General features: G+C 33.7%; 5 protein-coding genes across 14 annotated transcripts in view; 1 reads left to right on the top strand and 4 right to left on the bottom strand.

The window, feature by feature from the left end:
* The window catches only part of LOC109352234, a 7705-nt gene extending 5097 nt beyond the window's left edge, over positions 1 to 2608 (bottom strand). For 2 of the 3 annotated variants that reach the window (XM_019594119.1, XM_019594121.1), the window contains exons 1-5: positions 2459 to 2607; positions 940 to 1152; positions 474 to 616; positions 259 to 303; positions 121 to 174 (exon numbers count right to left, since the gene is read on the bottom strand). In XM_019594119.1, coding sequence (XP_019449664.1) covers positions 121 to 174; positions 259 to 303; positions 474 to 616; positions 940 to 1111 — 414 coding nt within the window. In that variant the 5' untranslated portion in view covers positions 1112 to 1152; positions 2459 to 2607. Of the gene's footprint in view, positions 1 to 120; positions 175 to 258; positions 304 to 473; positions 617 to 939; positions 1153 to 2458 lie in introns of all 3 variants that reach the window. The other variant, XM_019594120.1, reaches the window with a different exon arrangement.
* On the bottom strand, positions 4157 to 8338 carry LOC109352235 (probable prolyl 4-hydroxylase 12). Of its 3 annotated transcripts, none has more exons than XM_019594122.1 (7): positions 8072 to 8338; positions 7803 to 7931; positions 6999 to 7056; positions 6825 to 6911; positions 5261 to 5318; positions 4990 to 5162; positions 4157 to 4581 (listed from the first exon to the last, which is right to left on the bottom strand). In XM_019594122.1, the coding sequence occupies exons 1-7, from the start codon at positions 8146 to 8148 to the stop codon at positions 4231 to 4233; spliced, it is 933 nt and encodes a 310-aa protein (XP_019449667.1). In that variant the 5' UTR covers positions 8149 to 8338; the 3' UTR covers positions 4157 to 4230. The 3 variants fall into 3 exon arrangements, with proteins under 3 accessions (XP_019449667.1, XP_019449668.1, XP_019449670.1); XM_019594123.1 differs by having other exon boundaries at positions 7803 to 7928; XM_019594125.1 differs by having other exon boundaries at positions 7803 to 7925.
* On the bottom strand, positions 8859 to 13474 carry LOC109352232. 2 transcript variants are annotated; one of them, XM_019594113.1, is made up of 6 exons: positions 13053 to 13474; positions 11938 to 12660; positions 10906 to 10964; positions 10424 to 10552; positions 10059 to 10194; positions 8859 to 9444 (listed from the first exon to the last, which is right to left on the bottom strand). In XM_019594113.1, exons 2-6 carry the CDS (start codon positions 12640 to 12642, stop codon positions 9130 to 9132), a joined length of 1344 nt encoding a protein of 447 aa, XP_019449658.1. In that variant the 5' UTR covers positions 12643 to 12660; positions 13053 to 13474; the 3' UTR covers positions 8859 to 9129. The 2 variants fall into 2 exon arrangements, with proteins under 2 accessions (XP_019449658.1, XP_019449660.1); XM_019594115.1 differs by having other exon boundaries at positions 13057 to 13474.
* Positions 10654 to 16356, top strand: LOC109352233 (60S ribosomal protein L36-3-like). Of its 3 annotated transcripts, none has more exons than XM_019594118.1 (4): positions 10654 to 10660; positions 14912 to 15013; positions 15835 to 16034; positions 16137 to 16356. In XM_019594118.1, exons 2-4 carry the CDS (start codon positions 14912 to 14914, stop codon positions 16168 to 16170), a joined length of 336 nt encoding a protein of 111 aa, XP_019449663.1. In that variant the 5' UTR covers positions 10654 to 10660; the 3' UTR covers positions 16171 to 16356. The 3 variants fall into 3 exon arrangements, with proteins under 3 accessions (XP_019449663.1, XP_019449662.1, XP_019449661.1); XM_019594117.1 differs by lacking the exon at positions 10654 to 10660 and adding an exon at positions 14703 to 14789; XM_019594116.1 differs by lacking the exon at positions 10654 to 10660 and adding an exon at positions 14712 to 14772 and having other exon boundaries at positions 14889 to 15013.
* On the bottom strand, positions 18234 to 24954 carry LOC109352231. 3 transcript variants are annotated; one of them, XM_019594111.1, is made up of 11 exons: positions 24567 to 24954; positions 23976 to 24059; positions 23174 to 23847; positions 22850 to 23143; positions 22139 to 22227; positions 21914 to 22017; positions 21728 to 21827; positions 21375 to 21450; positions 21110 to 21224; positions 19763 to 20294; positions 18234 to 19056 (listed from the first exon to the last, which is right to left on the bottom strand). In XM_019594111.1, the coding sequence occupies exons 1-11, from the start codon at positions 24835 to 24837 to the stop codon at positions 18564 to 18566; spliced, it is 2832 nt and encodes a 943-aa protein (XP_019449656.1). In that variant the 5' UTR covers positions 24838 to 24954; the 3' UTR covers positions 18234 to 18563. The 3 variants fall into 3 exon arrangements, with proteins under 3 accessions (XP_019449656.1, XP_019449657.1, XP_019449655.1); XM_019594112.1 differs by having other exon boundaries at positions 22850 to 23355; positions 23398 to 23847; positions 24567 to 24953; XM_019594110.1 differs by having other exon boundaries at positions 22850 to 23847.

The following is a 25762-nucleotide window of genomic DNA, read 5'->3' as shown; positions in this document are numbered from 1 at the left end:
TTAACTTCCGCTCCCCCCCCCCCACATTTCTTCTCTTCCAAATGACCAATATGCATGCAACACAATGAAGATTAAAATAACTTCAATTGGAAATAACTTTTTCATGTAAGGAAGATTTACCTCCAGCATCACATTGTTGAATGATACAACTGCCTTTGCCTCTTCCACAGAGAGCTACAAAAATTATGAATAAAATGAAGGCATCAAAACAAGCTGTATTCTTCATACAAGTAAAATTCAGTAATGAGAAATGATTACCTTATCCCAATATGCTCCTAAAAGATCCCTGTTTTTTGTAGAATCCTGCAATATATGACTAGCATCAGGAAAAACTGAGTTGAGGACTTCAAGGAAAAGCATTAAACAAGCTGTTGTCCAGGTATATCATGTTTCAAATGCTTAAGGGTAAATAGATTAACTAAGAGCAATAGTATGATAAGAACTTGATGATGTATATGTGATCTGAAGAAGACCTTAGCAAGTTTCTTCAACCGGTGGTGTACACGTATATGTCTTCTATAGTTAATAGGGGAGCAAAACTCTCGAGAGCATTTTTCACACTTTAGCAACTGAACCTTGACAGGAAAAGGAGAGAGCAAAGGCCACCCTGGAAGTTCTGTCAAATGAGTGAAAAAGTTATATTAGAATACTTGGGAGTTAAAAAAACACCTATAAAAGTTAGATCAAATGAGTGAACAGTTATATCGGCTTTAGAATTAAATGCACCTGTAAAACTGCTTTACGATACATCGTGCATATGAAAATTTTAAAGTTATGCTTTATTTCTTTCCTTTTTTAGCTTTACTGTTTCAGGCAGACTACATATCATGTTATTTGATTCAATTAACACCAAATATATACAAAACGAAACAGCTAAATGATTTAGAAAATGAAATCTGCAAACATGCAAATATTCAAACAAGAAAAGGTTGATCACACCTTGCTGATCTAAAGCATGAAGTAATTGAATCCACTGTACAGGGCTGTCGTCAGCCCTTGGAAAGGAAAGGTAGGGTTCTATGCCAACTTCTTGTCTGATTATGTTATCTATTTTGTCTTCTGTTTTCATGACATCCAGAGTGCCAGAGGCCTTGACTTTTGCAACTGGCATCTATCCACACAAAACTTGCCAAGCAACTTTAAAATACTCCACTGCATAAAATATAAAACATTACATGTAAAAAGAGGAAAGAAGAAAGGAGATTACTTAGTTGAAATTTTTGAGTTCCAAGAGAACAACTAAAAATACTAAATAGAATGTGTCCTAAATAACAGTGCTTCGTATCATATGGTTAATATGCAATACACGAAACAAAAATGATCTCATCCATCCATTGTAGGTATCACATCCTTCGTAACAATTTGAGTTTTGGCAAATGATGGAAAATAAAATGCAGTTTTAATATATTATATTGCGATTTAAAATCTAGTTGTCAACCCAAGTACCAGAAATATGGATCACCGCTACGAAAAGAAGTCCCTACGCTTATGAATTACATTAATTATAATATTAAAAGTGCATTGCATGTAAAAACAAGCAGAACACGGTGCAGGCCACAACTACGTGTAAAAAGAACATTAAAATGCATAAGATATTTCAAGTCTGACAAAAGTGACAAATAGTACCTCAATCCAATATGAATGTATCTATCCAAGGTTTTGAAAAGGTTTCCCGAGCTAAGGTACAAAACAAACAAACTAAAACATAGATACGACAAAGAGACTTAAGTCGAGTTAACATGGAAACATTGGGCCACCACATCTTCCGAATCATAAAAGTTAATTTGAATAGACAGTCCATTTTAGCAATCATGGATGATCTAACAGAAATGCGTAACGGAAAGGAATTAACTACGCCAAATCTTACTTTTCCTTCTCTGGCGACATGTATAAATATGTACATTGATAGCATAACAACAATTTAAACATATGTAACGGCAGCTCTTGATTCAATGAATGAATTGAATAAAAAATTATATGCCACAGACAGAAACAACAACACTACAATTAGGTCATTTCAGCTTTTTGTGCAGCGCCTGCATTTCTCTAGAATCCCAACCACACAAATATGCAGCTGCCAAAAATAATTTTGTATCAAAATAATCAGTGTTGAACAGTGAATTTAATAACAATAACAGATCGAAATAGACAAAACGAAATGCAAAATGTTCCAAGTTCAGATTCTTATATCCTTCATTGATCCAGAAACAATTAAACCGTAACCTTATGAATTAAACTATGATTTAACGAACCAAACACCAACATAAGCCACAGCAAATGATCACACAAAAAAACTACTTCACATATCCAAGCTCCTCTTTCATCATACACTAACAAACACTGAAAAGTTAGTTTTATTCAAAAATAAATTGAAAAAAAAAAGAAAAATATGAATTGAAAGAACGTGATCTATGATGAAAATGGAGAAAGGTTAGTAGAGTGATAGTGGAAGACGTACCGAATGGAAATGAGGAAAATCTGAGAGGATCGGAGGAATGAGAAACGGTGGAGAAGGGAAAAAGAGAGTGTTTGGTGAGAAGAAAAATCGAAGAAAGCGATCGGCGAAAGAAGAAGGAGGCTGGGTGTTTGAGGCATAGAGAGAAGAAGGAAGAAAACATGTGTATATATATATATATAAATATTATCATAAATAAATAATTAATAATTATTAACATTGGTGTTTTTTTTCTTGGGTAAAATAAAAGTTGAATGCTTTTTTTTAATAATTATGAATAGTTTGATGATGATGTGCATTGGATTTCGAGTGGGGTTTAAGATTGATAATTGGACCTAGTGGCAAATGTAAAATATATAATTAATGAATTGATTGTTGTAGTAGGTATAGATCACTTTATGTTTATTTTGTCCATGTGGTTTAATAAATGTGTTTAGCAAAAATGAAGAAATTACTTATCATAATGAGAGAATGGTATAAATTTGAGGTAGAAGTGGAGAATGAATGAGTTAAGAGTGTGATCGACTATACTATGAGGACTAACACATGTTTCAGGGACACTATAGGAACAAAATGCTCAGGCTAAGGCGAAAGAAAAAGAATGAAGCAGGACTTGAAAGAATTATCAGATGAGAGGTCCATAGATCATGCATGATCATTGCCTTACTTTAAGAGAATGGTACCCAAAATTCCTCCCCTTAAAAGAAACAAACTATTGATAAGCTCATTGTTTAGGTTAGATTTTCATATATTGTTATTGAATATAATGATTTTGAAGTGCAACAATTCATTTAATATAAAATTTGAAGAATAATCAAAGTTGACAATTGACATGAATAATTTTTTTCAGGCAAAAGGAAAATATGCTTATCACTACTTGCCACCACCACCTCTACCCCAACTTGACATATTGGTGGTAGTAAAGGGCGTCGCACGATGATAGTGTAGTGTGTCATATAACAACGAAAATAACGACGATAATAAAAGAAGATGTCAATAAAAGTGGGTGCATCACGCTAGTGGCTATATATGAAAATTACAAGTTTGATAATAATTTTTGAAATATGAAAAATCACAACAACAAAAATTGAATAGGTTAGGATTACAAGTTTGACAAGAACAATCATTCCAGATAGTCCCTAAGCAAATCAATGTAATAATTTAGGATGTTTTCGGTATATTTTGTAATGCTTATAAGGTGAGGTTAATAACTCTCCAAACCATTTATTATAATATTCATTCACTGACTAAAGTTTTCATTTTTCATTATATAAAATTATGATTAAATTAGGAGTATGAATAGACACTCAATAGTGTCAATAGTCACCCTGATTAGTTATCTATTGTTATTTTTATTAGAATAAAAAAATATCAACCTGTAAAATTGACATATACATCTTCTCATACTAAAGTAACACATGCCACTGATATTTTATGACTAATCCCTCACAATAATAGTCTGATTTTTATACCATTTTTGTAATGGGATACTTGTTTGATTATATACAAGTTATTAGTTAAATTAATTTCATGCTTGATTAGTTAATATACAATCTTAATGTGAAACCTGTTAAATCAATTTCATGCTTGATTAGTTAATATACAATCTTAATGTGAAACTTGTCAAGTATAATAAAATACTGATCCCCTTTTGATGTGAGAAAATTCTAAGGAATGCATGACTCAACCTGTATTTCTCAAAAGAAATTTATCCAACAAAACTGATAGTGAAAAAAAGTTACATGATGAGCAAAAAGTGGATAATAAAATTGTGATCAGCATGCATTACAACTTTTCCTACATGTACCATAATAATCAGGAGAACCAACCATGTATACTGGATTTCTTTGACATTCTCCTGTGGCTGCCCAAGCAGGACATTGATCATCCTCATCAGTACAATCATCATAAGATATGGTTGAGACATTTCTTCCACTGATTGATCTTACTGAGAAGAATTTAATTGCAGACCACATATCACCCTTAAGGATGGGGCATCTTGCATGGAAACTATTCTTGTCTGGAGCTGTGTTCAGATGAAGAGAGAAGAACAGAATAGCATTCCCTTTTACAGGTTGGAGAATCTCACTGCTTTTTCCACAATCAGACCAGCTGCTACTCTTGGACTGAGAATACATTCAACATGATTAAATAGTAAAGATACGTCAAAAACCAAGATATAAAAGAGGGTGAGATTGGCACAATGATAAGGTTGTTGCTTACTGACCATGAGGTCAGGTATTCAAATCCTGGAAACAGCCTCTTCGCTTGCAGGAATAAGGCTGCTATGTCTACCCTCCCCCGACCCTACTAAGCAGGAGTCTCGTGCACCGGACCGCCCTTTTTTTATTTTGATGCATTGTCACTTGTCAGCATAAAGTATTGTACACTTTCACAGTGTCAAGTGACAACCCAATCATACATGACTCTAACATTTCTAATGATGTGACAATGTAGTTGAGAGTATAAAAAACCTTTATACACTAATAGTGTAGTACAATTAAATCCAAAAACTGTGGAATGGACTTGCTCACCTGAGATTCAGGAAACAGAATTTGACCCCCTTGAGTAGCATTTGAGAGATACAAAACAACTGTTGCCATTAAAGGTTCACTTAATTCCAATTTGGTTTTGTTCGAAAAGTAATCCAAGTTCTGCCCATTTTGTTCGACCCCATAATGCATGACTTGCAAAGGCTTGCTGTTTTCTAGTGGAAATGATTAACAACAAACAAGACAATCAAAATATTAGGCTATCACATAACACAGGCAGATAAATACTAGCCAAAAGTGATCAAATAGATACCTTTAGGAAGGAAAGTCCAGACCGATATTCTTTCTTCAATCCTTGCAACAATATCATCCTAGATCAACATAGAACATCATCATAACAATGTCCACAAAATCATGCCTATAATATTTATGAACTGTTTGCCGTCAAGCAGCAAGCTTAAAAAACAACCGACTGCACATTGGATGTAGCGGTCTAACTTTTAAGCTTATAGTTTCGGCCAGCAGAACTGCAAGCAGTTGGAATTCAGAAGTATATGTGAATAGAGAACACTCTATACGGCTTGTTAAACTTTTTTCCAAAATTTGGAATGAACTATTGAAGGTAAAGATTGTACAGGTTTTTGATAAAGTACATGCTGAAGACTGGCAGCTTGCTACGAGAAGTGAACCATTAGTACGTTTTTATTACAAAAAAGTAAACTGTTGTTATTGTTGCAAAACCATTACTATATGGCTTATAAGTTGTGCTTTATTGAGAATTAAAAGAAAAATTGACAAGAATAAGTAACATGATGAATGTGTATAAAACAGAATCCTGGCCACTTGGTTAAAAAGGTTTTGGTATTCATTCAAGAACTAAACCAACCTAAAGCAGCCAAATGCGGTCTCAGAAACACGTCTGTAAATTATGAAGGGCAAGATAAAGCTATTAGGTGAAACCCAATAATAGTTTATATCTTAAATAAAAAGAACTATTTAGTGCTCAGAAATCTGTTAGAGTTGGTTTTTGACACGATAGTAGAGCCTTCTATGAGCAAACCATCCATACACCTTCACCTAAATACCTAATAGCTAAAGCTTTTGGGAGAGTTGATTCTTGACAAGATCCTTCACATCGGCTTAGTTTATATTATTCTCACAAGACCTGCATAAGGAATATCCCGTAGACAAGATTTTGACAGCACACAAATCCAGAAGAACCCACACATCTTAGAGAGCACCACCTACCAGAAACCACATCATTTAACCAATAATTGGGACAATATCAAGAGTGTCAAGAAGAACCTTGATCAACACGAGAACACAAGCACTAATCGTGGTATACCACAATCGATATGAATCACACAAGACCTGAAACAACAGCGGAAACAACAAGCCTAAAAAATGGGATGACAACAACGACTAAGAATAATGGGGAAAGAATGTGACAACTGGCAAAAGGATCACATGCCTAAGCTTCCTTCAAGGCGGATACCATGGATCTGATACTAACTCAAAAGGAGAAGAATAATAATCTTATTGCTTGAATAAAACTACACCCAATGACTACAGGTTATAGGCTAAGAATGACCAAATTAAGAAAATAAGTAAACATATACAAAATCTCCTAATTGAAATAAAATCTCTTGATTAATGCTATGAAACCAAAATAATAATAGAAACATATTTTCCACTAATAAGGTGAATTTCCTAATAATACCAAAATATGCAAACACCATTTTGTTTAGACATGTGCACACATCTTCGAAGGCACGGAAGCATAGTCGAAACAAATAACAATGACCAAAATAGAACTTTTTTGCCAGTTCCTAGGTCATTCAACTAGGTAAGTAGGTATGTCAAAAGTTCAGTCTCACCTCTACATCCAATGAAATTTCAGAGGTAAGCCTCCCATTTGCAGTAACATCTTCATTCCCTGAAGATTTTTCTTTTACAGAATGTGCCTTAGCAAAATAAAAATAAAATAAAAAATCAAAGACTAGCCCAAGTACTAGGAACCAATATGAAAAGTGATGAAAACAGAATTATACCAAAGAAATAAGGTAGTCACACTCTTTGTCTGAGATAAAATCTTTGTATAGAAAGACCCTATAGCAATTGGGATAACCAACATCAGAAATTAACAATTACAAACAAGTATGCAATCAAACAAATTAAAAGAATATAAGATATGCACATCTAGGGGGTTTATTTGTTTAAGTTTTTTCACAAAATAATAATATTTTATTTATGAAAATCACCTGCTCTGACACTAATATGTTTGGTTGGTTGGGCATTTACTAAAAGGCAGAAGCTAAAAAATAAACTGAAAAACTTTTTAATAACAAGAAACTACATTATCTAGCATAACATTCAACATTGCATTTATGCAAAAAAACTTAATTAAAGCTTATTCAATAAGCTTTTTAAAATAAGCTCATTTTCATAAGCTTCTCCCATAAACTAAAAGGAGCTTACATAATGTCATAAGTTATTGTCATGAACCCAAGTAAACTCTATAAGATGTTGCAAACACCCCCTAAAAAGCTTTTACTAAAAATACTATCTTATAATTGTAACTAAGCTCAAAACAGTTTTTTATTTACATATATAGAAAGTGAAAATTACTTAAAAGTACACGAGGTTTCTATTTAGTGGTTACTCATGTAGACGCAAATATATTGTTGTGCCAAGTCTCACATTCGGAAAATAAAAATTACTTCTTCCAAATATTTCAAAATCATTTTTTAAGATAACTAAGGATAGCTAAACACATTCATTTCTGAAAGCGATTATATTGTATGAGAAGATAAAAGATTTGGTAGGGAAGTGGATGTTTGTAGAAAGTACCTGACCTTGGTTGCCAAGAGATTTGAACAACACGTGATGGGTCAATTCTATTGGGATAAACTTTGTGCTCTAATTGCTGCTTGAATGCATTTTCCTGCTTCAACAAATCCTTGTTCCTCAACTCTTTCCTGCTGCTAAAAAAATCAATTTTGTCACAAAAAATGTTATCAAAATTTGATTTTTACCCTTAATTTAACAAAGGTCATTATCTTTTTACAACATTGTAATAAAATTGATGGAAATAGAAAAATGGGTAGGCATGTTTTTGATTTACCTGTCGGAAAAAGAGGTGTGGAGAGAAGAGGCAATGAGGGAGAGAGTGAGAAGAAGAGAAACGGAAGCCATTACCATTGATTGTTGAATTTGAAAGGAATTAGAGATCCAAATCTGTTTAACTGTGAATAATGTGTAAGCAGAAATCAATTCCCATTTTTCAGTGATTTGAAGCCACGATTCATTTTTTCTCTCTCTTTCTTCTCAGTGTCCTCTGTGTTTTCTGTTTGGCTGAAGCTTTACTGTTTCTGTTATTCTTTCCCTAATTATCTCACAAGATTTTTTATTGTTTGAACTTTGAAGGCTATTATAAGGTGAATTTGCATATAAGGTAAACCAGATGAGGTTATAAAGCTAATTTTGGATTTAATTTACGCTGGTTTTCTATAATCATCCACCATTTATATTTTATATCTTAATCATTCTGGATTCTCTGAGACAAAAGTAATATAAATTAATAATTAATGATGTATTGATAGTATAAAAAACTTTATACTGACAATGCATAAATAATAAACTTTTTTTATATATATTTTTTATGAACTTTGTGCAACAAAATATTAAGGATTAAAATAAATTTTGATAGTGTTGTTTAGGGTAAGAAATATTTTTTTAGAAAGTTAAATCTTCTAGTTCATGTTTGATTATCATAATAATATTTATGAGAATACGATTTCTGTTGTTAAGATTTTCAGAATATAATTCATCGTTCAAACTATGCTTCTTCTTGTGTCTTACATATTGAGAGGTTTCACACATATATGAAGCTTAAGAATAGTGCCTCATTCCAAACAAATTCATCAGGCTTCATATTAAGTTCCATATTTGAGCTACAATTTCACAGATAAAAAATATCACAAAAGAATGAACTAATTTTGTATGTGTCTATACTCTATACCACAAATATCCTCCATCCACCAGAGGCTGGCCTACTTCAGCCGCGTAGGACCACTATGGGTGACAAAGCTCTCCCTGCAAAACACATTTGCATTCCACGAATGAACTAATTTTGATTCTACTATTTATTCTTATTTCTAATGTTTGCTAAGATAACAACCATTATTTCTTCCGAGCCATGTGGCCATGCTCATCCTTATCAAAACGAAGCTCAATTATATCATCCCAGCTTTCAGCAGCTTTACTTTTATTAGTCGAATCAAGAGAAGATTCGCCTTGAGGATTTCTTGAGCTCTCCTTTCCTTCCTCATCAAAAGTTCCATATTCTGATGGTGGCACATAAGCATGAGGAATATCTAATGTTCTAGCCCTTTGTAATGCTGCTTTATGTTCTTCACTATGTCTGGTTAATGTTTCCTGACGCATCATCTTTTGCTTTGCAGGTACTTCCATGCTGTGATCTTTCTCCAGTATCAACTGCAGTTGACATAAACATAAGGACAAAGGTTGACTCTTGCTCATTAAAGTGCATGCCAAACTATTGGAACCTGATTCCTTAGACTTGAAAATTTACCGAAACAACTAAACCTTTAATCGAGTCCTTCAAATATTTAAAGTGTTCTTAAAAGTTTCTTTTGTCACCAAAGAAGTCTTGAGAAGGACCAATGTGGTAACATTTTAAATATTTCGGGGACTTAATTAGTGACAATTTTCAAGGATGTCAACCGCATAATCTTTCGAGGATTGAATTGAGGGTTTACTCTATGGAAATGTATATAGATATGTTGAAGGACAGCAGGAGGGGAACCAAAGAAGTTAAAAGATCTTCACTAATTTCTGCTACTCTATATTAGGGTGAAATAGAAGAAGTCGACAAATTGTTACTACTTTCAAATTGAAATGTAAATACGTTTCAGAAAAATCCGTATATGTCAATATGTGTTTGCCAACCATTTCAAACGTTGGAAGCATTGTGCAAACCGGAGAAAAAAACCCATACAATTGCATCAAGAGAGACAGTTAATTATAACACAGAAAACTTGACTTCCCCCAATAAACACAGTAAACAATTACACAGTTGAAAGACTTACATCCAGAGCCCTTTGGGCTTCTTTCTCTATCCAAATTATGGCATGATCAGACGTAGCATTACAAGAAAGGACTATATGCTCAAATCTTCCATCCACAGGCACTGCTGTCCTTACAACTGGAGGAAACCTTCCCATTCTGCATACAAAAGATGTTTGCAACTTCAGCCGAGGCCAAAACAAAAGGCTTTACATCACATTTTCCAACATGACCATGTTACCATTTTTTATCATGGAAGAAATCAGAGAATAAACATATGCCAGAAAATTAAGATGAATGTACTTGAACCTAAATTGTAATGGGCTTCCAAAATTACAGTTAGAATTCCACATAAGGCATAAGTTCGGCATACTGTCCTTAACCATACCTAAAAGGCTTTCTTTCAACAATGTGGTAAAGGCGACCAGGTGCATAGAGTCTCCTTGGATCTTTGAGCATCTTCTCCTCTGGGATACATGTATCCCTCATGCACCTCAAGCACAATAGGCATGGCAAACTGCCAGCAAATGAAAACAATCTTTAATCAGTACAAATTACCTCACCGTTAAAACATTAAAAACTACACTAACAATGTCAGCTATTGGTGAAGTCTTTTTCTCTACAAGTATACAGTTTTACTAACTAGGCTACCAATGAAAAGCAATAATAACCTTCTCCAAAATGGGTATAAACCTTTTACACAAAAATTGCCTCACCGAAATCAGGGTCGTATTAATTGATCATAATAAATTATGCTGAAACATGAAATGGGAATGAGAAAAGGATTCAGCATGCAGCATAATACTTAAAATTCTCCAGCCTTGTACTGATGGTTAGAGAGTTACTATTATATAGGTCCTTGAGAAATACCAGAAAAGAGACTTGAATATATCTTCCAGTGGAGTGGCTGTCCTTGGTAAGAAGTCATCCTGATCAAGGAAAAGAACGGTTAACTTCGAAGTACCAGATCCAGTGCGCATCAAGTATAAGGAAGCAAGAGGAAAGAAACAGCTTCTGACCAGCTTATGCACAACTGCTACTAGGCTAGAATTTCATATTATCTTAAGCATACATATTAAATTTAAGCAATATATTATTCATCAAAATAAATCATCTAGTAATTCATTACTTTCCATATAAAACAGACTTTGTGCAAAATATTGTCCTGTGATGAGCAGACCAAAACACATGCAAGATTTCCATAATTGTTTCTCTCTTAACACAAAACAGTGCTCACTGAAAGCTACCACTATTGGGTATAAAATACAGATGTACTAATCACAAAATAACTATACCCACAGGTTAAGCCAGTCAAGTAGTTTCATTACAAAACCTGATGAAAAGTCATATTTCGTGAAACAGAAAAAAAATACATACAGATATCTTTTACCTCTGACAAACTGATAATAAGTTCTAAAAAGAACAAGATAAATGTAAGTTATTAGACTGATTTCTGAGATTAAGGGATTGGGACAATGTTCATCAATTTTCTTTAATTTACCCTATTAATGAATATAACTTAAACTTGAGCAATTCAAGTATGAAATCCATAGAATTCAAAATTTAGCTCCACTTTGCAGAATGCATTCTCTTCATACTCAAGGTGGGAACTTCATGTAAACAAACATCAATAGAACACAATTTAAAACACTTTACCTTCTATGATCAACAAATGCCTTAATCGAAAGAATATCCGCAGTGTTACACTCTAGCCTATTTGGATGTCATTCATTGGACTTCAGTTTATGGAACAGATAGTATGTGTAGTCCAATAAATAGTTATTACCTAGTTATGTCGTACATTTTTTATGTGTTCAAGATTTGGTAAGGAACTAATCAAGAACTTATGCAGGATTCTTCATCCAAGGCAATCAATAAACAAATACGATTCTGATAACTTGCCTGCAGCACAACTGAGTTGATGACATCTGCATATCTGACTGCCAGGTTCAATGACATGCACCTAGCAGGTGCAATAGCATAGCACCTGACTCTTTTCCTTTCGATATTTCCAAGTCTATCTCGATTCTGCACCACCACCATGCTCAACATAGCTGCCACTCCTGATCCAAGGGAATGCCCAGCAAAAGTCAGTGTGTAATTCGGATGCTTCTCTACCAATTCCGTCAAAACTTCACATTCAGCATTCAAAACCCATGCAGCAGCCTTCAATAGCCCATTGTGAACATACCCCCCATCAAACTTTTTCTTCCCCAATCTATTATCCAATAGAACTGCATAGTCACTCTCCTTTGCCATATTTAGACCCCTAAAAGCAAGAACTATATCGGCATGATCATGATCGAGGTATAAAACATATGGTGGAGCCCTTCCACGGGTGTCTTTATAAGTCTTTTTGTGAATCAACCAATCAGGGTTGATTCCATAGCCATCAAGAGGTGCCCAAAGGGGGTTCTGGAGATCATCTTCATACACGGCTAAAATGTAGCGACAAAGACGAGGAACGGGCTCAAATTCTTCTGCTGTGGCAATGCCCCAAGTCTCACTGTCATGGCCTGCGGTATGAAGACATCTTTTCCAAGCCCAACGAGCACAAGCCAAACAGTACACACACTCAACCAGAGGAATGCCACACAGAATTGACATTGTTTTGGTCCTATGCAACTTAAGGGCTCAAAATCAATATGGGTTTTGCAGAAATTTCTTGAAACCAATTACTTTCTTATACAGAAACAAATATCAACATGAAAAATGGACATCAGAGAGTAAACTTAAATAGTACAGGAGTATTCTCTTTCTAATATACAGCTTGCAAAAATTGTGGATTTTATAGTGCTCATAAACCGTGATTATGTGTAGTGAAAGATGTGCATAAATAAATTAAATAATTTAAAATAAAATAAAAAACTCTTTTTCAAGTATGGGATGAAAAGTCAAATGTATATATTATTCCAACTTACAAACATACAATTCAGTATAAAAAAATCGATTCACATCTGCTGTAATCAGCAAAGAAACTTAAGGGTACTAAGCCAATAACAAAGAACAAGTTTCACTTACTTGCTATAACATTTGATTCTACTGAAACAACAGATTCACATCACCAAGGGACAGTAGAAATTATACAATCTAGAGAATCTAGTAAATTCTGCAAAAAAAAAATATAATTTTTATATATGGGGTGTAATTATATCAAAATTGTGATCATAGATGATCAAAATTGAGTGAATGGTGATCACTGATCACAGATTTTATGTTTGGGTAAGCAAGAGGAAGAAACGGTTAGAGAAACGGGGAAAGGAAAAAGAGCCAAAACGAAAATGGAATATTGATTAAGAAACACAGAAGTGTAAAGGAGAGAGAAAGTGTTATCGGAAAGTTAGAAAATGAGACAGTGTCCTAGGTTGTCATCATGGTGGGAAGATCTGAAAGATTACAAAGTTGGGTTTGCAAAATGATGATGTGCTGAGCTGTGAAGTTAAAATATTATATAAATATGGTTTGAATTAAGAACTTGGTTGTGTATGTGCAATCATATTTCAACTACTTTTCTAACTTTAATATAAATATATACAAATGGTATATTATAACAAAATTACTCAAATAATGCACAAAAATATTATTTTTTTTATTATAATATATTGAATGATAAAATACTAATATTATTTTTATTATTGTAATCAAATTATTAGTATAAGAGAAAAATATATGTGAACATTCAATGTTTTATTTTTTTTTCATTATTATTTTATTCATCCATCGTTCATATTTAATATTGACTCTTAAATAAATATTTTTAGACCGTATAAATGTTATACTCTTTGTTATATTATAATTAATATGCAGGTAAGGATAGGTTTATCAATTCAACATGCTTATGTCGAAGTTAAATAGGTTGTGTTCTATTTCTATCATCTAGCCAAACAATATTTTTGAAAACCCCATTTTAACAATTTCTATCCCGAAAGCTCTCTCTAATCCAACAATTTTATAAAAAAAATCTTTGGACCAAATGATTAAATGTAGTTCATAACACTAACTAATTAAAAAAAACTTAAAACAAACAAAAGAAAAGCAAAAACAAAGAGTGAAAATGGCTGAATGTGGCCTTACACTATCATGGGATAATACAATAATTCAAGCCTAATTGATAAGTCCTTATATAATATATATTGGTTGGATATTCTAAAGTCTAAACTAAAGATACGTAACTAACACATGCACATGCAAAGAGAAGAAAAGTCGTCAAAAGACTTTTCGTGGAGCAAAGAGGGGTGTAACTCATGCCTAGGAAGACTTGGTAGGTTAATAGTGAAATCAAATCTTTTATCCCAAGAGGGTATTACTTTAAGTTTTTTTTTGTATTCTTATTTTAATCAAAAAAATTAATATAAAGTTAATAAAAAACATAGGAGCACATTTGTTGTCCCATAATTGGGACACTCTGTGCTAGAATGTGTGGTTGAGTAGAAAAATATATAATAATTACAATTTTAACTTAAATAATTTTTTCAACCAATTAAAATTAATAATATATAGAGTAATACAAAAGTTGGACAACAAATATGGTCCCAAAAAACATATTTCGCATTTTAACCATCTAAAGAAAACATATACAAATTTGGCTAGCACCCAAAATAAAAAGTAAAAAAATCATTACACGTGTAGTTGGGCCTTAGTGTACCTCCAAACCCGACCCGGAACGAAGCTGCATCTCTTTTTCCGTTCTCTGTAATAAAGCGCCAAAGAAAACAAATACTCATAAAACAAACCCTAATTCTACCCTTCACCAGGTAACTAGATCCTCTCTTTTCATTCAATTTTCTCACGATTTTGATCACTTCTACATTAGATTCAACTAATTATACGTTTATTCTTCCTTCCTCACAAAGATTTTGTTTTTTGAACAGTGAAGATGGCTCCGAAGCAGCCAAGTACGGGTTTATTTGTTGGATTGAACAAAGGTCACGTTGTTACCAAGAGAGAGTTGCCTCCTCGCCCCTCAGATCGTAAGGGGGTAAGCAAGTTTGGATTTTGATTCACTAAATTCTTCAATTTTATATTTTGATGTGTATGTATTTAATTTTATAAGATGGTTTATTACTATAGTATTCATTTCAGGATTATTGGAATGTTTATTATTGTAGTATTCATTTTAGGATTATTGGGATATTTATCAAGTAGTGCCATTATAGTTGTTGTTATAAGATATATGTTTTAGCTGTTTATTTGCAGTTGTTTTTGTTTCTAACTGAGACCAACTTGTTTATAAGCCTAGAAGAGGAAGTGTGTATTGTTGTGATAAGCTCTAAATTCTAATATAAGACTTGGCATTAATTGAGAAAAAATGAATACATGGTGAGGTTTGCCCATTTATTTATATTTGGCATTTTTGTTTTCATAATATGTTATAACAACTATGCTATTTATCATTAATGTAATTTTTGAAATGGGGCATGGATGAGTGTATTTGAATTGCTAAAATACACCTGCTTCAATTTTTGATAACATTTTTGTTTGACTATGTGTTTGAAAGTATCATGTTACTCGGCATTTTCTTATGTAAAACCCAGTTATTTAAGTTGCTGCTATAGTAATTTTAGAGCTAGAATAAAGTTAAATATTTTATGCTCAGGAATGTAGTTTGATATTTGCTAAAAAGTTCTATATGATGATGATGAATGAAGGTTACTGTTATGAGAAAGAAAGAAATTCTTGAAGTGATCAATGACTAAAGGACTAATTTAGAAGAAGTGATGACATGATTTTGGTTTTGATGTTATGTGCTTGTGTGTCTTATATGTGATTCTTAGAAGAAAATTATGTTGTCTCATACAGAAAACAAGCAAGAGGGTGCACTTTGTGAAGAACCTCATTCGTGAAGTTGCTGGTTTTGCACCTTATGAAAAGCGTATAACTGAATTGCTGAAGGTCGGAAAAGATAAGAGGGCATTGAAAGTCGCCAAGAGAAAGTTAGGAACCCACAAACGTGCAAAGAGGAAGAGAGAGGAGATGTCAAGCGTTCTCCGAAAGATAAGGTTGCACTTAATTCCTGTGTTTATTCTTACCCATTTCTTTCATTAATCTGATTACTACTTCTTGAAAGTAGACTTCTTATGTTGTTTTTTAATTGTGCACAGAGCCGGTGGTGGAGGTGGTGATAAGAAGAAGTAAGTGTTCAGTTCATTTCAGTTTTTACATGTTGGATGCTGGATCGATGTTTTGTAGGACAAGCTGTCTAAGTTTTGTTTGGTTCAATTATTTAGTGTAACTGTGTAACCTTTTTATGTTTACATTGTTCTGTTTTGACTATCAGATGATTCAGATTTATGTTAAGCCTTTGGTTTACTTATTGTTTTACTAGAAATGTGGTAAAATCTTTTTGAAGTGAAAATTCAGTTTGCATTGTTTACATGATTTCTTTTTGTATTGAACTCCAACCGTTCCCCTTTTTGTGATAATAATGCCACAAAAACAAAAGGAAACATGAATTTATTCTAGGAAGTTAGTGCTATCACCTGCTACCCATAAAGGAATAGGCATTTGGCTATTTATAATTAGGAATGGTGGATTATAGCTTGGAGAATTCGTGGCAGGTTAAATTGGTCACACCCTCATCTAACAAGGTATTAGATAATGCCCCATCTCTATCATAAATGTATCTAATATCTATGATGTACAAAAAGACATTTCATATTCCTGCATTAAACCATTTTCCATTTCTTAATTCTCCCATGCAAATTGTAGCAGTATAGATCTGTTGAGACTTGAGAGAATGACATTGAAGTTACTAGTTAAAAAATGTCTCTGAAACTTTGCACGAATGCTTTTTTTCTTGGGATAGTGATTGTGCAGAATAGTTTGTGTTGTACAAAATTTAAATCAGAAGGATTGCAGTTCCCATTTTAATATGTAGTAATTAAGGAATGATTTTATCATCCTTAAAGTTATAAATAATTACACCATGTCTTCATAACTAATATAATGCATCTTTTAGGGACTTATTTCTAAATCCATGACCTCACCTGGTTCGATGTGAAAATCTTGAACTTCCCAATGGAGTGTGCCCATCTATTGGACTCTAATATTGGATCCTAGCTTTCATTTTAAAATTTATCTCTTTCAATTGGCTGTAATAGCAGCAAAGAACCATAACACGGTGAACCATCATGCATCGTTCAAAAGCGAATGAATATCCTTATTAATTTCCCTCTACCGTTTTGATCCATTATCAAATAATATGAATGTGAGTTAAAAATAGTTCAGGCCAGCATTGACCAGTTTGACTTTCATTTGATATTTTTGGGATGAGAAGGGATTCATTTACTCCAAGAGTAAGTTTAAAAAACTTATTCTACATTTTAGTCATCATTTCTAGAAAAATTCAATGATTTGAATTAGTGAATAGATTTAAACAATTAAATTTCTTTAGAATTAATGATGAAGTAAGTTTTTAAAACTCCATCCCCTCTTTTAGATTATTTTGGTATTTTACATTTTTATGAACTAAATTGGTAGAAGCAAAAAAAAAGGATATTTATGCTTGAAGGTGGTCTTCTAAATAGTCTCTAAAATTGTTTACTTAAAAATTGTCAAAACAAGTCTTCAAAACTTGGTGATATTTTAGTCACCCAATATTTAGTATACATAAGTTACAATTTAGCCTCAAATTATTTGTTTTATTATGTTGGGAATGATTTAAATATTTGTTAAGAAACTTTAACATAATATCAAAGTCAATCTGAGTTGTCATCTATCAAAAGTAACTCATTGTGTGGTGCTAAGATGTAGTATGTTGAAAGTAAGTCAACATAATATGGTAATATTTTAAACTTTCAAAAAATTAATTGATGCATATTTTTTAAAAGCTTGGTAAGTGACACATTACTATTTTTGGAATACAATTTCATGTTTAAGTCAATAATTTAACAAAGCATGTCTTCCTTACATGATGGATGGTCATCACGGTTAAACGCTTCCAAGAGTTACTAGTATTTCCAGTTAAGTTACCATATGGAAGATGCTGGTGACCCTTCCTCCACAGCAGTAAATTATATTATTTTTATAAGAAATAGCAGCAGTAAATTATGAGGAAATTATTTGACATACATAAAGGAACATGAGATATATGAAGAATAAAAGCACCTTGCAGACTAAGGAGCAAGTTAAGTGGTCAAGATCATGATAACTTGTACTCAGCACACTTCAAAGGAAAAATAATCAAGGTTTGATTGTATAAAGACTTGTTCTTTTGATTAATTTCTTTATCATTATAATCCAAATTGAGCTGCAGACATGTTTCAAAAACAGACATGTCAAATTACATCTGCTTATTCATCAACTACAATTCTTAGTAGTTTCAGTTATACAAACGTGCCATGAACCACATGAATATACTGTGATTTTCAGAAGGTAGTTCTTAGAAGTTAGAACTGCCAAATATATATCCATGCATCCATGTCTGGTCTCTATAGCAGAACTGGAAAATTAATACAAAACCAATTGTGGCTAATCAAAAGCCAATAAGTTTTGGAAAACAATTGCAGGTGCAAAGAGGGTGGCAGAGATCAGGTCTTGAACTTTTGGGTGAGTTTCTCAACTCCTTCTCTACAATCATCTGCAACTCGCTTTGCACCTTCTTTGATAGCAAATCCAACTTCAAAGGCGTTTTGCTGCAACTCATGAGCTGACTTGCCGGCCTTTAAGATGGCAGCTTCTTTAAAGTCTTCAGCTTGCTTTCCGGTTTTGCATGCCCATTCCGTCAATTTTGATATGAATAGGGAAATCGCATGGATGATCTTGTCGATTGTGTCTCTAGATTTTCCTCTGATTTCTGTTGCCAATTTTTTGATCTTGTCCAATAAGCTCTCTGCCCTGTCAACTGTTCCTTCAACTGAGAACTGTTCTCCAGCATTAACCCATGTAACTTCAGCAGAGGCCTCCTTACGTAGGTCATCGTCAACTACGACCTTAATTCCATGTCTCTCCCAACGATCTCTAGCCTCCTCTAAGGTTTTTGCTTGTTCTCTTACTCGTCTGGCTTCATCTTCTGCCCAAGCCCTGAGTCCAAGAATTCAACATACATGTATTTGAAACCATATACTCAGGTTGTGCAATATGCTACGTGATATGATTTTCACAAGTCACAACTATTTTAATAAACTGAACAATAAACAATGGTCAAAAGGATCAGCCTCACAGTAGGACTTACTAATGCCAACATCAAGTTAAAAAATTTGAGTAGATCTTAATGTATGCTATAACAAACTTGTTAACTAGGAACCGCAGATAATTTGATGTAGACAACATCAGTTGCACAAAGAGATGTGCAATGGCAGAAAGGAGCATACATAATGATGATTTTGCCTAATCAACACATGTTTGGTTGTATTTTAATTTTCCATACTCTACTAATTTATTAATTCACATGAGTTAAGAGTAATGGCCGAGCATTCATAGTGAAGAGTCTAAGCACCGTGGTTGCTCATTGGGCTGATCTTTTATTTTTTAGAAATGACATGAGAACCTATCAGATTTCAGTTTCACTTTATTAACTTTTCTATGAGGAGTTGAAGTCCTTTCAGTAATACCTCAACAACATTTCGACGAGGAGTTACGGAGTAATTGATTAATTCAATCTCATCCCAAGGCAAAAGTGAAGAGAAATATGTATTTGCTAATGCTTCCTACATCATCTTTGGTTCCACCATTCGTAAGAAATCAGCTGATCAAACATAATTTTTGAACTCAAGTTTCATGATTTTACCTGGCCATGGACAAGGCCTTTCTTTCAACCTCTAGCTCATACTGTAAACGGCTAATCTCTTTGTTTTCAACTTCAGCCTGCTCTTGAAGCTTGTTAATCCTCTCTTTTTCATAAGCTGTTGCCACCTTGTCATTCATAAGGCTTTGCAATTGATCTTCAACCTCATGCCTTAACCTTGAAAACACCTCCATTTCTGATTCAATAGCAGCACGCTCCTTCATTAAAGATATATTTTCCTCTTCTCTTTCAGCCCTCAGTTTCTCCAACTCGAGTCTTGCCTCTTCAGCCATTCTCTCAACAACATTGATCTTTTCCCTCTCTATTAAAAGCTCCCTCTCAAAACTAGCATTGACATCCTTCTCAACTTTAGCTACTAAAGCATTATGTGCAGCAACAGCATTTTCAGCCATAGATTCTGCTTCAATGCGTGCAAGCTCTTCACTAACTATGTCAGAAGCATCTCCTGTCGCAAGGGCAATAGCTGCTTGGGCTTTTGTTACCGGCTTATCTGGCTGGAACAATCTTGTATAACCTACCCAAAACAACAAGAATGAGTGAAAACTGAAAACCAAAAGCAGATAAGCAATAACAGATAGAAAGGAAAGAAAAAACAAGAAACCAACACCAACCAAGTCTTAGTCTAACTATGTGGGGTCGGCTATATGGATCGAAATATGCCATAATGCTCTATCATAAATCATGTCTATTAACAAATCATTTATCTCTATATATTTCCTAATTGTTTCGCTTATGGTTTTTTTGGCCTCCATCTGCCTCTAGAAATTGGACTAACCTTCATTTAATCTACTCTCCTTAATGGGGCATCTAATAGTCTCCTCCACACATGTCCAAACCACTTAAAGCGCGATTCTACCATCATTCTCAATCCTATCTTGTCTGGTATGTACATTCATCCAATGCAACATTCTCAACCGTTTATCCTCTTGTTGACATTTTACCGACCAACATTCGATCACATGTAACATTGAGGGTCTTATAGTTGCACGATAAAATTTCCCCTTAAGCTTGAGTGACACCTTTCTATCACATGACATACACTCTGTCATTCCATCCACTCCACTTGAATACTATGGTTTACATCTCCTTCAAATTCTTCGTTATGTTATATGATTAACCCAAGATACTTAAATCTAGTGATTTATTGTATGTTATGATCTCCAATCTTACCTCTACATATCGTCCGACTCTTGCTAAACTTAAAAGAAAGAAAAGAAAGCAATGAAAAAACATAGTATGATTTAAAAGAGAATATGATTTACCAAATGCAAAGCTATTATCAAGCATCTGTTTAACATTTTAAAAGATTTAAAAGAAAATATGGTTTACCAAATGCAAGAGCTATTATTCCATGCTCCCCAGCAGATAGGTCAGCTACTAGTGCAGGGCATGCACTAGGGTGTATCTTATCAGTGTCGATAAAACCAGAAAGATGGTACAGCTTCTGCTCCATTGGATTTCATGAATACAAATATATCAGTTTAATGTTAATCGAATTAAGATTGGATTTCATGAATACAAATATACCAGTTTACTGTTAATGGAATTAAGAGGACAGCTTAAACATATCAGATATAGCAACAAGTTAAGCAACCTTTCTGTCAGCTTCGGGAAGCTGTCTTTTCTCTAGGGCCATTTTCCAACTGACAAGATCCTGACGCGATAAAGGGCTGCAGGGATGAATACAGGAGAGAAGGGAGATCAAAATTGTACCCTAAGTTATACAAAGTTACAAGCATATCTCTATGATAAATCATGCCCATTAACAAAACAATGACATTAGTATGAAATATTAATGAAAAATTAGATGGAATATTAAAGGTCGATTAAAGAAACAGAAAATGGAAAACTACAATAAATTTGATTTTTGAAATAAAACCTCATCGTCACAGAAAAAAAGGTGACCAGTTGACCACAAATCAGTTTTGCAAATTCAACAAATCATACCTTTCAGGTGAGAAGTAAAATGGGCTATTGTCTTCATCAGTAGACAACTGTATATCAAATCTTGAGAGCTTGCTTTCAATAAGCCCAGCTTCTGCCAAGCCTGGAATATTAATATGCTTTAGACATGATGTGTTTACACTAACAGATTTTATTGTTAAAAAAATGATTGTTGTGTTCTATTCTGACCTTGAATATAACAAAAGTCAGGGTCCTCATGGGTGATATCATCAAATGCAAGCTCGGTAACATTGTCTATATACATTGCAGGATACACTTTTGAAATTGTATTCCTAAAAATAACCAGAAATGTACAAGTAAGGTCATATGTTACTAGGGGAACTAATAGTTGACATTGTTTACATCTTGTTATTCACATGACATATCACTTACAGAGAGAGAAAAAACTACTACCTTGACAGAGCACTGCTAGCAGACACCAACCAACGAGCATATTCACGACGTGTACATAAATCACCAGGTTGAACATCAGGCTCAATGACCTGGGGATGTAACAATTTTCAAGTTAAGTGGCGAACAACATAAAACTTTTTTTGAATGATCAATAACATTAATTTGCAAATCTAAACAAAATCAGTGACATTTTTATGAAGAGTATGCTTTCATGCACATCTTTCAGCAGTTATTTAATTACATGCATCTTGCTTTGCAATAATAATGCCTGACCAGATATCCCTTCATGAAAGCATACAGATAAAAGAGATTATCAATTTCTGTTTTTTCAAAAGTTCCAGCAATTTTTTGACAGTAAGATAAAGTATAAGTTAGTGACATATCACAATGATAAATTTGGGGATCTTGAATTTGACATATAGGTATGAGTTAGTTTTTCTATAGTCTAATGCAATACGCTCATGATAAATTTGGGGATCATGAATTTGTATCTTTCTACTAAGAAGATTTATTGAAAACTTGGGTTAGAATTCCTTTATAGTTCTTTTGACTATATTGTTTTTACAATAGAAGATGTAATATTGCTGTGACTGAAGAGTGTTCTTTTGATTATACCTTTGTGTGTGTGTAATTAAAAACAACAGAGTTGAACTATAAAGGCACACAGCATCATAGTTGCCCTGAAAAGTTTGAATGAGAACAAATAATTACCTTCAAAACTTGCAATGTAGCTAGTGCTTGCCCCTGAACCTGATCAACAGCTGCAGGAACCAAAACCTTTCCAGGAAGCACCTTTATAGTTGCAGAAACTACTGATGGAGCAGGAATACCAGGAACAGAGAAAAATGATCCAGAATTTAGAGATTCGGATATACTTTCATTAACATCGTCATTATCATTTGCAATCTTCCCATCTATCAACGTATTGATTGATGGTTCTCTAAACAGGTCATTTTCAAGAATTCTCTGCTCTTCCAAGTATGCCTTATTTCCCACGTCTGAGACCTTGGGCGTTTTGTTCGCATCAGGGCTTTCTTTGGATGTAGCCGGTTGAAAATTCTTTTGATCATCTTGAGGATAGAACTCAGGATCAGAGATTGTGTCACTTGAATCAGAATTGACTGCAACACTACCAGTTTCAGTCTCATTATCAGCACCGGAACTAGAAGTATTGGAAATATCAGAAATATTATGGCCACTTGAACTGGTTATTTCATCCTGCTGCTCGGTACTAAGGCGTGTTGGCTTAGCATCATCATTTGGGATGTTTCCTGGTTCAACACTGAATGGGATCTCTTCCAGTTCAGCAGTAGAGTCTGTTGTATCTACAGCAGGGTCGGTATCAACATCTCTAAGTCCATAGGCATTAGAAGAATCAGCAGTGTTTTCAGATTCACCTAACTTGTCATTAAGAGTTGACTCATGATGTATGTCTTCTGGTACAGATATGTGTTTAGTGGCATTACGAATATCATTGGAAGTGACTCTGATTTCATCAGAATCATCAACATTTCTATAGCCACCCTGAATATTATCAGGCTCGGGAGATGAATAATCATTGGATGTATCTATCTGACTTTCCGTGTTACTATTTCCTTGCTCGAACTTGAAGCCGGCATTTACTTGTTCTGTGATTTCATCATAATGGTCACCAGACGACAAAAATACCTCTTGCTGCACAGTCAAAGGCTTCAGTTGTTGCTCAGATCCTTTATTCAGTCGCATACATTCCAAAATCAAACAAAGAAATTAGGAAGTTAAAAATGTAAAGGGTACTCAAATGCAAGAAATCCAAGTTACACTAAGCTTCTCACATAACATAACAAAGATTACTCACTGGAACCGGTACGTTTGCTAAGAGCAAAGGCAGCGAAGGCAATCCCTGAAAGAATGACTCCAGCTACTCCTACTCTCACAACTCCTGAAAGCAAGCTACTTCAAGAGTGTTATTAAGTAATGTGGAATTGCTAACACCACAACAACAAAAACAATATTTTGAGTAACTCATCGGATATCACGAATTCCCAAATCATGGTTTTTAATACCGATAATAAGCAAACTATCCTGTTAAGTACAACAGTGCCAAGTAAGCAAGTTTCATATGTAACAACATACCAATATAAAACCATTTTTGTAATCACTAAAGGCGTCAATTTAGCAATAAAAACAATGTTTTGACCAAGGTAACATCACACTCTATTAATGTACATGACAGAAAATGATGTTTCTTTCTTGATTTCCTTAAGCTACATAACATGAAATAAGTGAAAAGTCTCAAAGCTACAATTAAAACGGAATGAAATAGTACCAATTAAGCAACCTACACAAAAAATTTATCGAAATTATCAACAGTAATATACTCAATAAGCACTTACATAAATTTTCACCATTTTCCAACAAGAACTAGAATATGAAGAATTACACTCACCTCCATACAATTCCTTCTTCTGGGAGTTATTGTTGGACTCTTTGTCACTCTCTGAACCGGTCCAACCCGATAACCCATCGGATTTGGAGTCCGACCCGACCCATGATGATTCACCGGGAACCCTTTCTGAAGCGTTGCAGGTAAGAGGAAATCGAGGGTTGAAAGTGGAAAATCGAGTGTGGGTGATTGGGAATTTCTTGAAAATGGGGGCATTGAAAGCGAATCGAAGCTGAAGAGAGGTTGGGGATGAAGTGGGTGTGATTGAAGCCATGAAAAGCTTCCACCTTTATAGAAGAAGAACAAGTGTGAAGAGAAAAGTGGATTAGGTAGAAGGAGGAAGGGTGTGGGGATATTTGTATAGTAGAATCTCCAATGTTGTGATGTGTGTGCCTACTATTGGTCTTCTCTCACTCCCTTCTCTTGGTTCACATTTTTATTTCACTTGCATTATGGATATTCACTTTTACCTAGAATAATGAATGAAAATTGATGTATCAATACTGTAAATATTTATGTACATTAGTATATTATATGCCATTTATTTGGTAATTATTCTTTTGAAGAATTAATTATAATAATTAAATATGAATAATGAATAATTTAATAATAATGTATAAGACTCTTACTTTTAGTAGATATATTTTTCTCATACAATAATAGTATAAAAAATTCTTATATTATAAATGTATGTAATATGAATAATAGATAATATAATAATAGTTTGAAGCATATATTATAATTTATTCTTGTTATATTTAACTTTGAGATTGTGACAATTTGACAATGTCAAACTCATGGAAGACAAATTAATAGATGAATGAAGAGCAAGCTGCAAGAAGGAAGTCGCAAAATTGGCGAGGAAGAAAGGATGGAAAAGTAGAAGCTATTTGTCAGTTTTTAAAAATGTTTAGTTTTAACCTTTAATTGATTTCTTTTTTTATTTTTTGTGTTTCTACATTATTATTTTATCTTCATTTGATAAGTTTTATCTATCTTCCAATGAAACCAATAAGGTGTTGATTTAATGGAGTAAGCCTCCATTAGATTTCAAGGTTGATGGTTCAACTCCTTAGAACGATATTTATTAGGAGAAATCCAAAAGATTAATTTCTTATTAAAAAAAGATGAGGAAATGGTTGATAGTATCAAATTTTTTCTCCTAAATTAGATAACCCCATCAAGTTATGGTAACAGTT

The sequence above is a fragment of the Lupinus angustifolius genome, chromosome LG07 (genome assembly GCF_001865875.1).
Source record: "Lupinus angustifolius cultivar Tanjil chromosome LG07, LupAngTanjil_v1.0, whole genome shotgun sequence".
Taxonomy (NCBI): domain Eukaryota; kingdom Viridiplantae; phylum Streptophyta; class Magnoliopsida; order Fabales; family Fabaceae; genus Lupinus; species Lupinus angustifolius.
This window is presented reverse-complemented; position numbering and strand designations above follow the sequence as displayed.

Coding starts and splice junctions, on each gene's coding strand:
- LOC109352232 (XM_019594113.1), bottom strand. CDS start 12,642: ATGTCAATTCTGTGTGGCATTCCTCTGGTTGAGTGTGTGTACTGTTTG. Junction 10,553..10,905: donor ATATTCAAGTCTCTTTTCTG/GTATTTCTCAAG, acceptor ATTTGCTGGCAG/TTTGCCATGCCTATTGTGCT. Junction 10,195..10,423: donor GTTGAAAGAAAGCCTTTTAG/GTATGGTTAAGG, acceptor TTTTGTATGCAG/AATGGGAAGGTTTCCTCCAG.
- LOC109352231 (XM_019594110.1), bottom strand. CDS start 24,837: ATGGCTTCAATCACACCCACTTCATCCCCAACCTCTCTTCAGCTTCGA. Junction 22,018..22,138: donor GCTAGCAGTGCTCTGTCAAG/GTAGTAGTTTTT, acceptor GGTTATTTTTAG/GAATACAATTTCAAAAGTGT. Junction 20,295..21,109: donor AATAATAGCTCTTGCATTTG/GTAAACCATATT, acceptor TGTTTTGGGTAG/GTTATACAAGATTGTTCCAG.
- LOC109352235 (XM_019594122.1), bottom strand. CDS start 8,148: ATGGTAATGGCTTCCGTTTCTCTTCTTCTCACTCTCTCCCTCATTGCC. Junction 7,057..7,802: donor CAAATCTCTTGGCAACCAAG/GTCAGGTACTTT, acceptor CAATTGCTATAG/GGTCTTTCTATACAAAGATT. Junction 4,582..4,989: donor TTCTGTTTCCTGAATCTCAG/GTGAGCAAGTCC, acceptor ATGTATTCTCAG/TCCAAGAGTAGCAGCTGGTC.
- LOC109352233 (XM_019594118.1), top strand. CDS start 14,912: ATGGCTCCGAAGCAGCCAAGTACGGGTTTATTTGTTGGATTGAACAAA. Junction 15,014..15,834: donor GCCCCTCAGATCGTAAGGGG/GTAAGCAAGTTT, acceptor TGTCTCATACAG/AAAACAAGCAAGAGGGTGCA. Junction 16,035..16,136: donor AGCGTTCTCCGAAAGATAAG/GTTGCACTTAAT, acceptor AATTGTGCACAG/AGCCGGTGGTGGAGGTGGTG.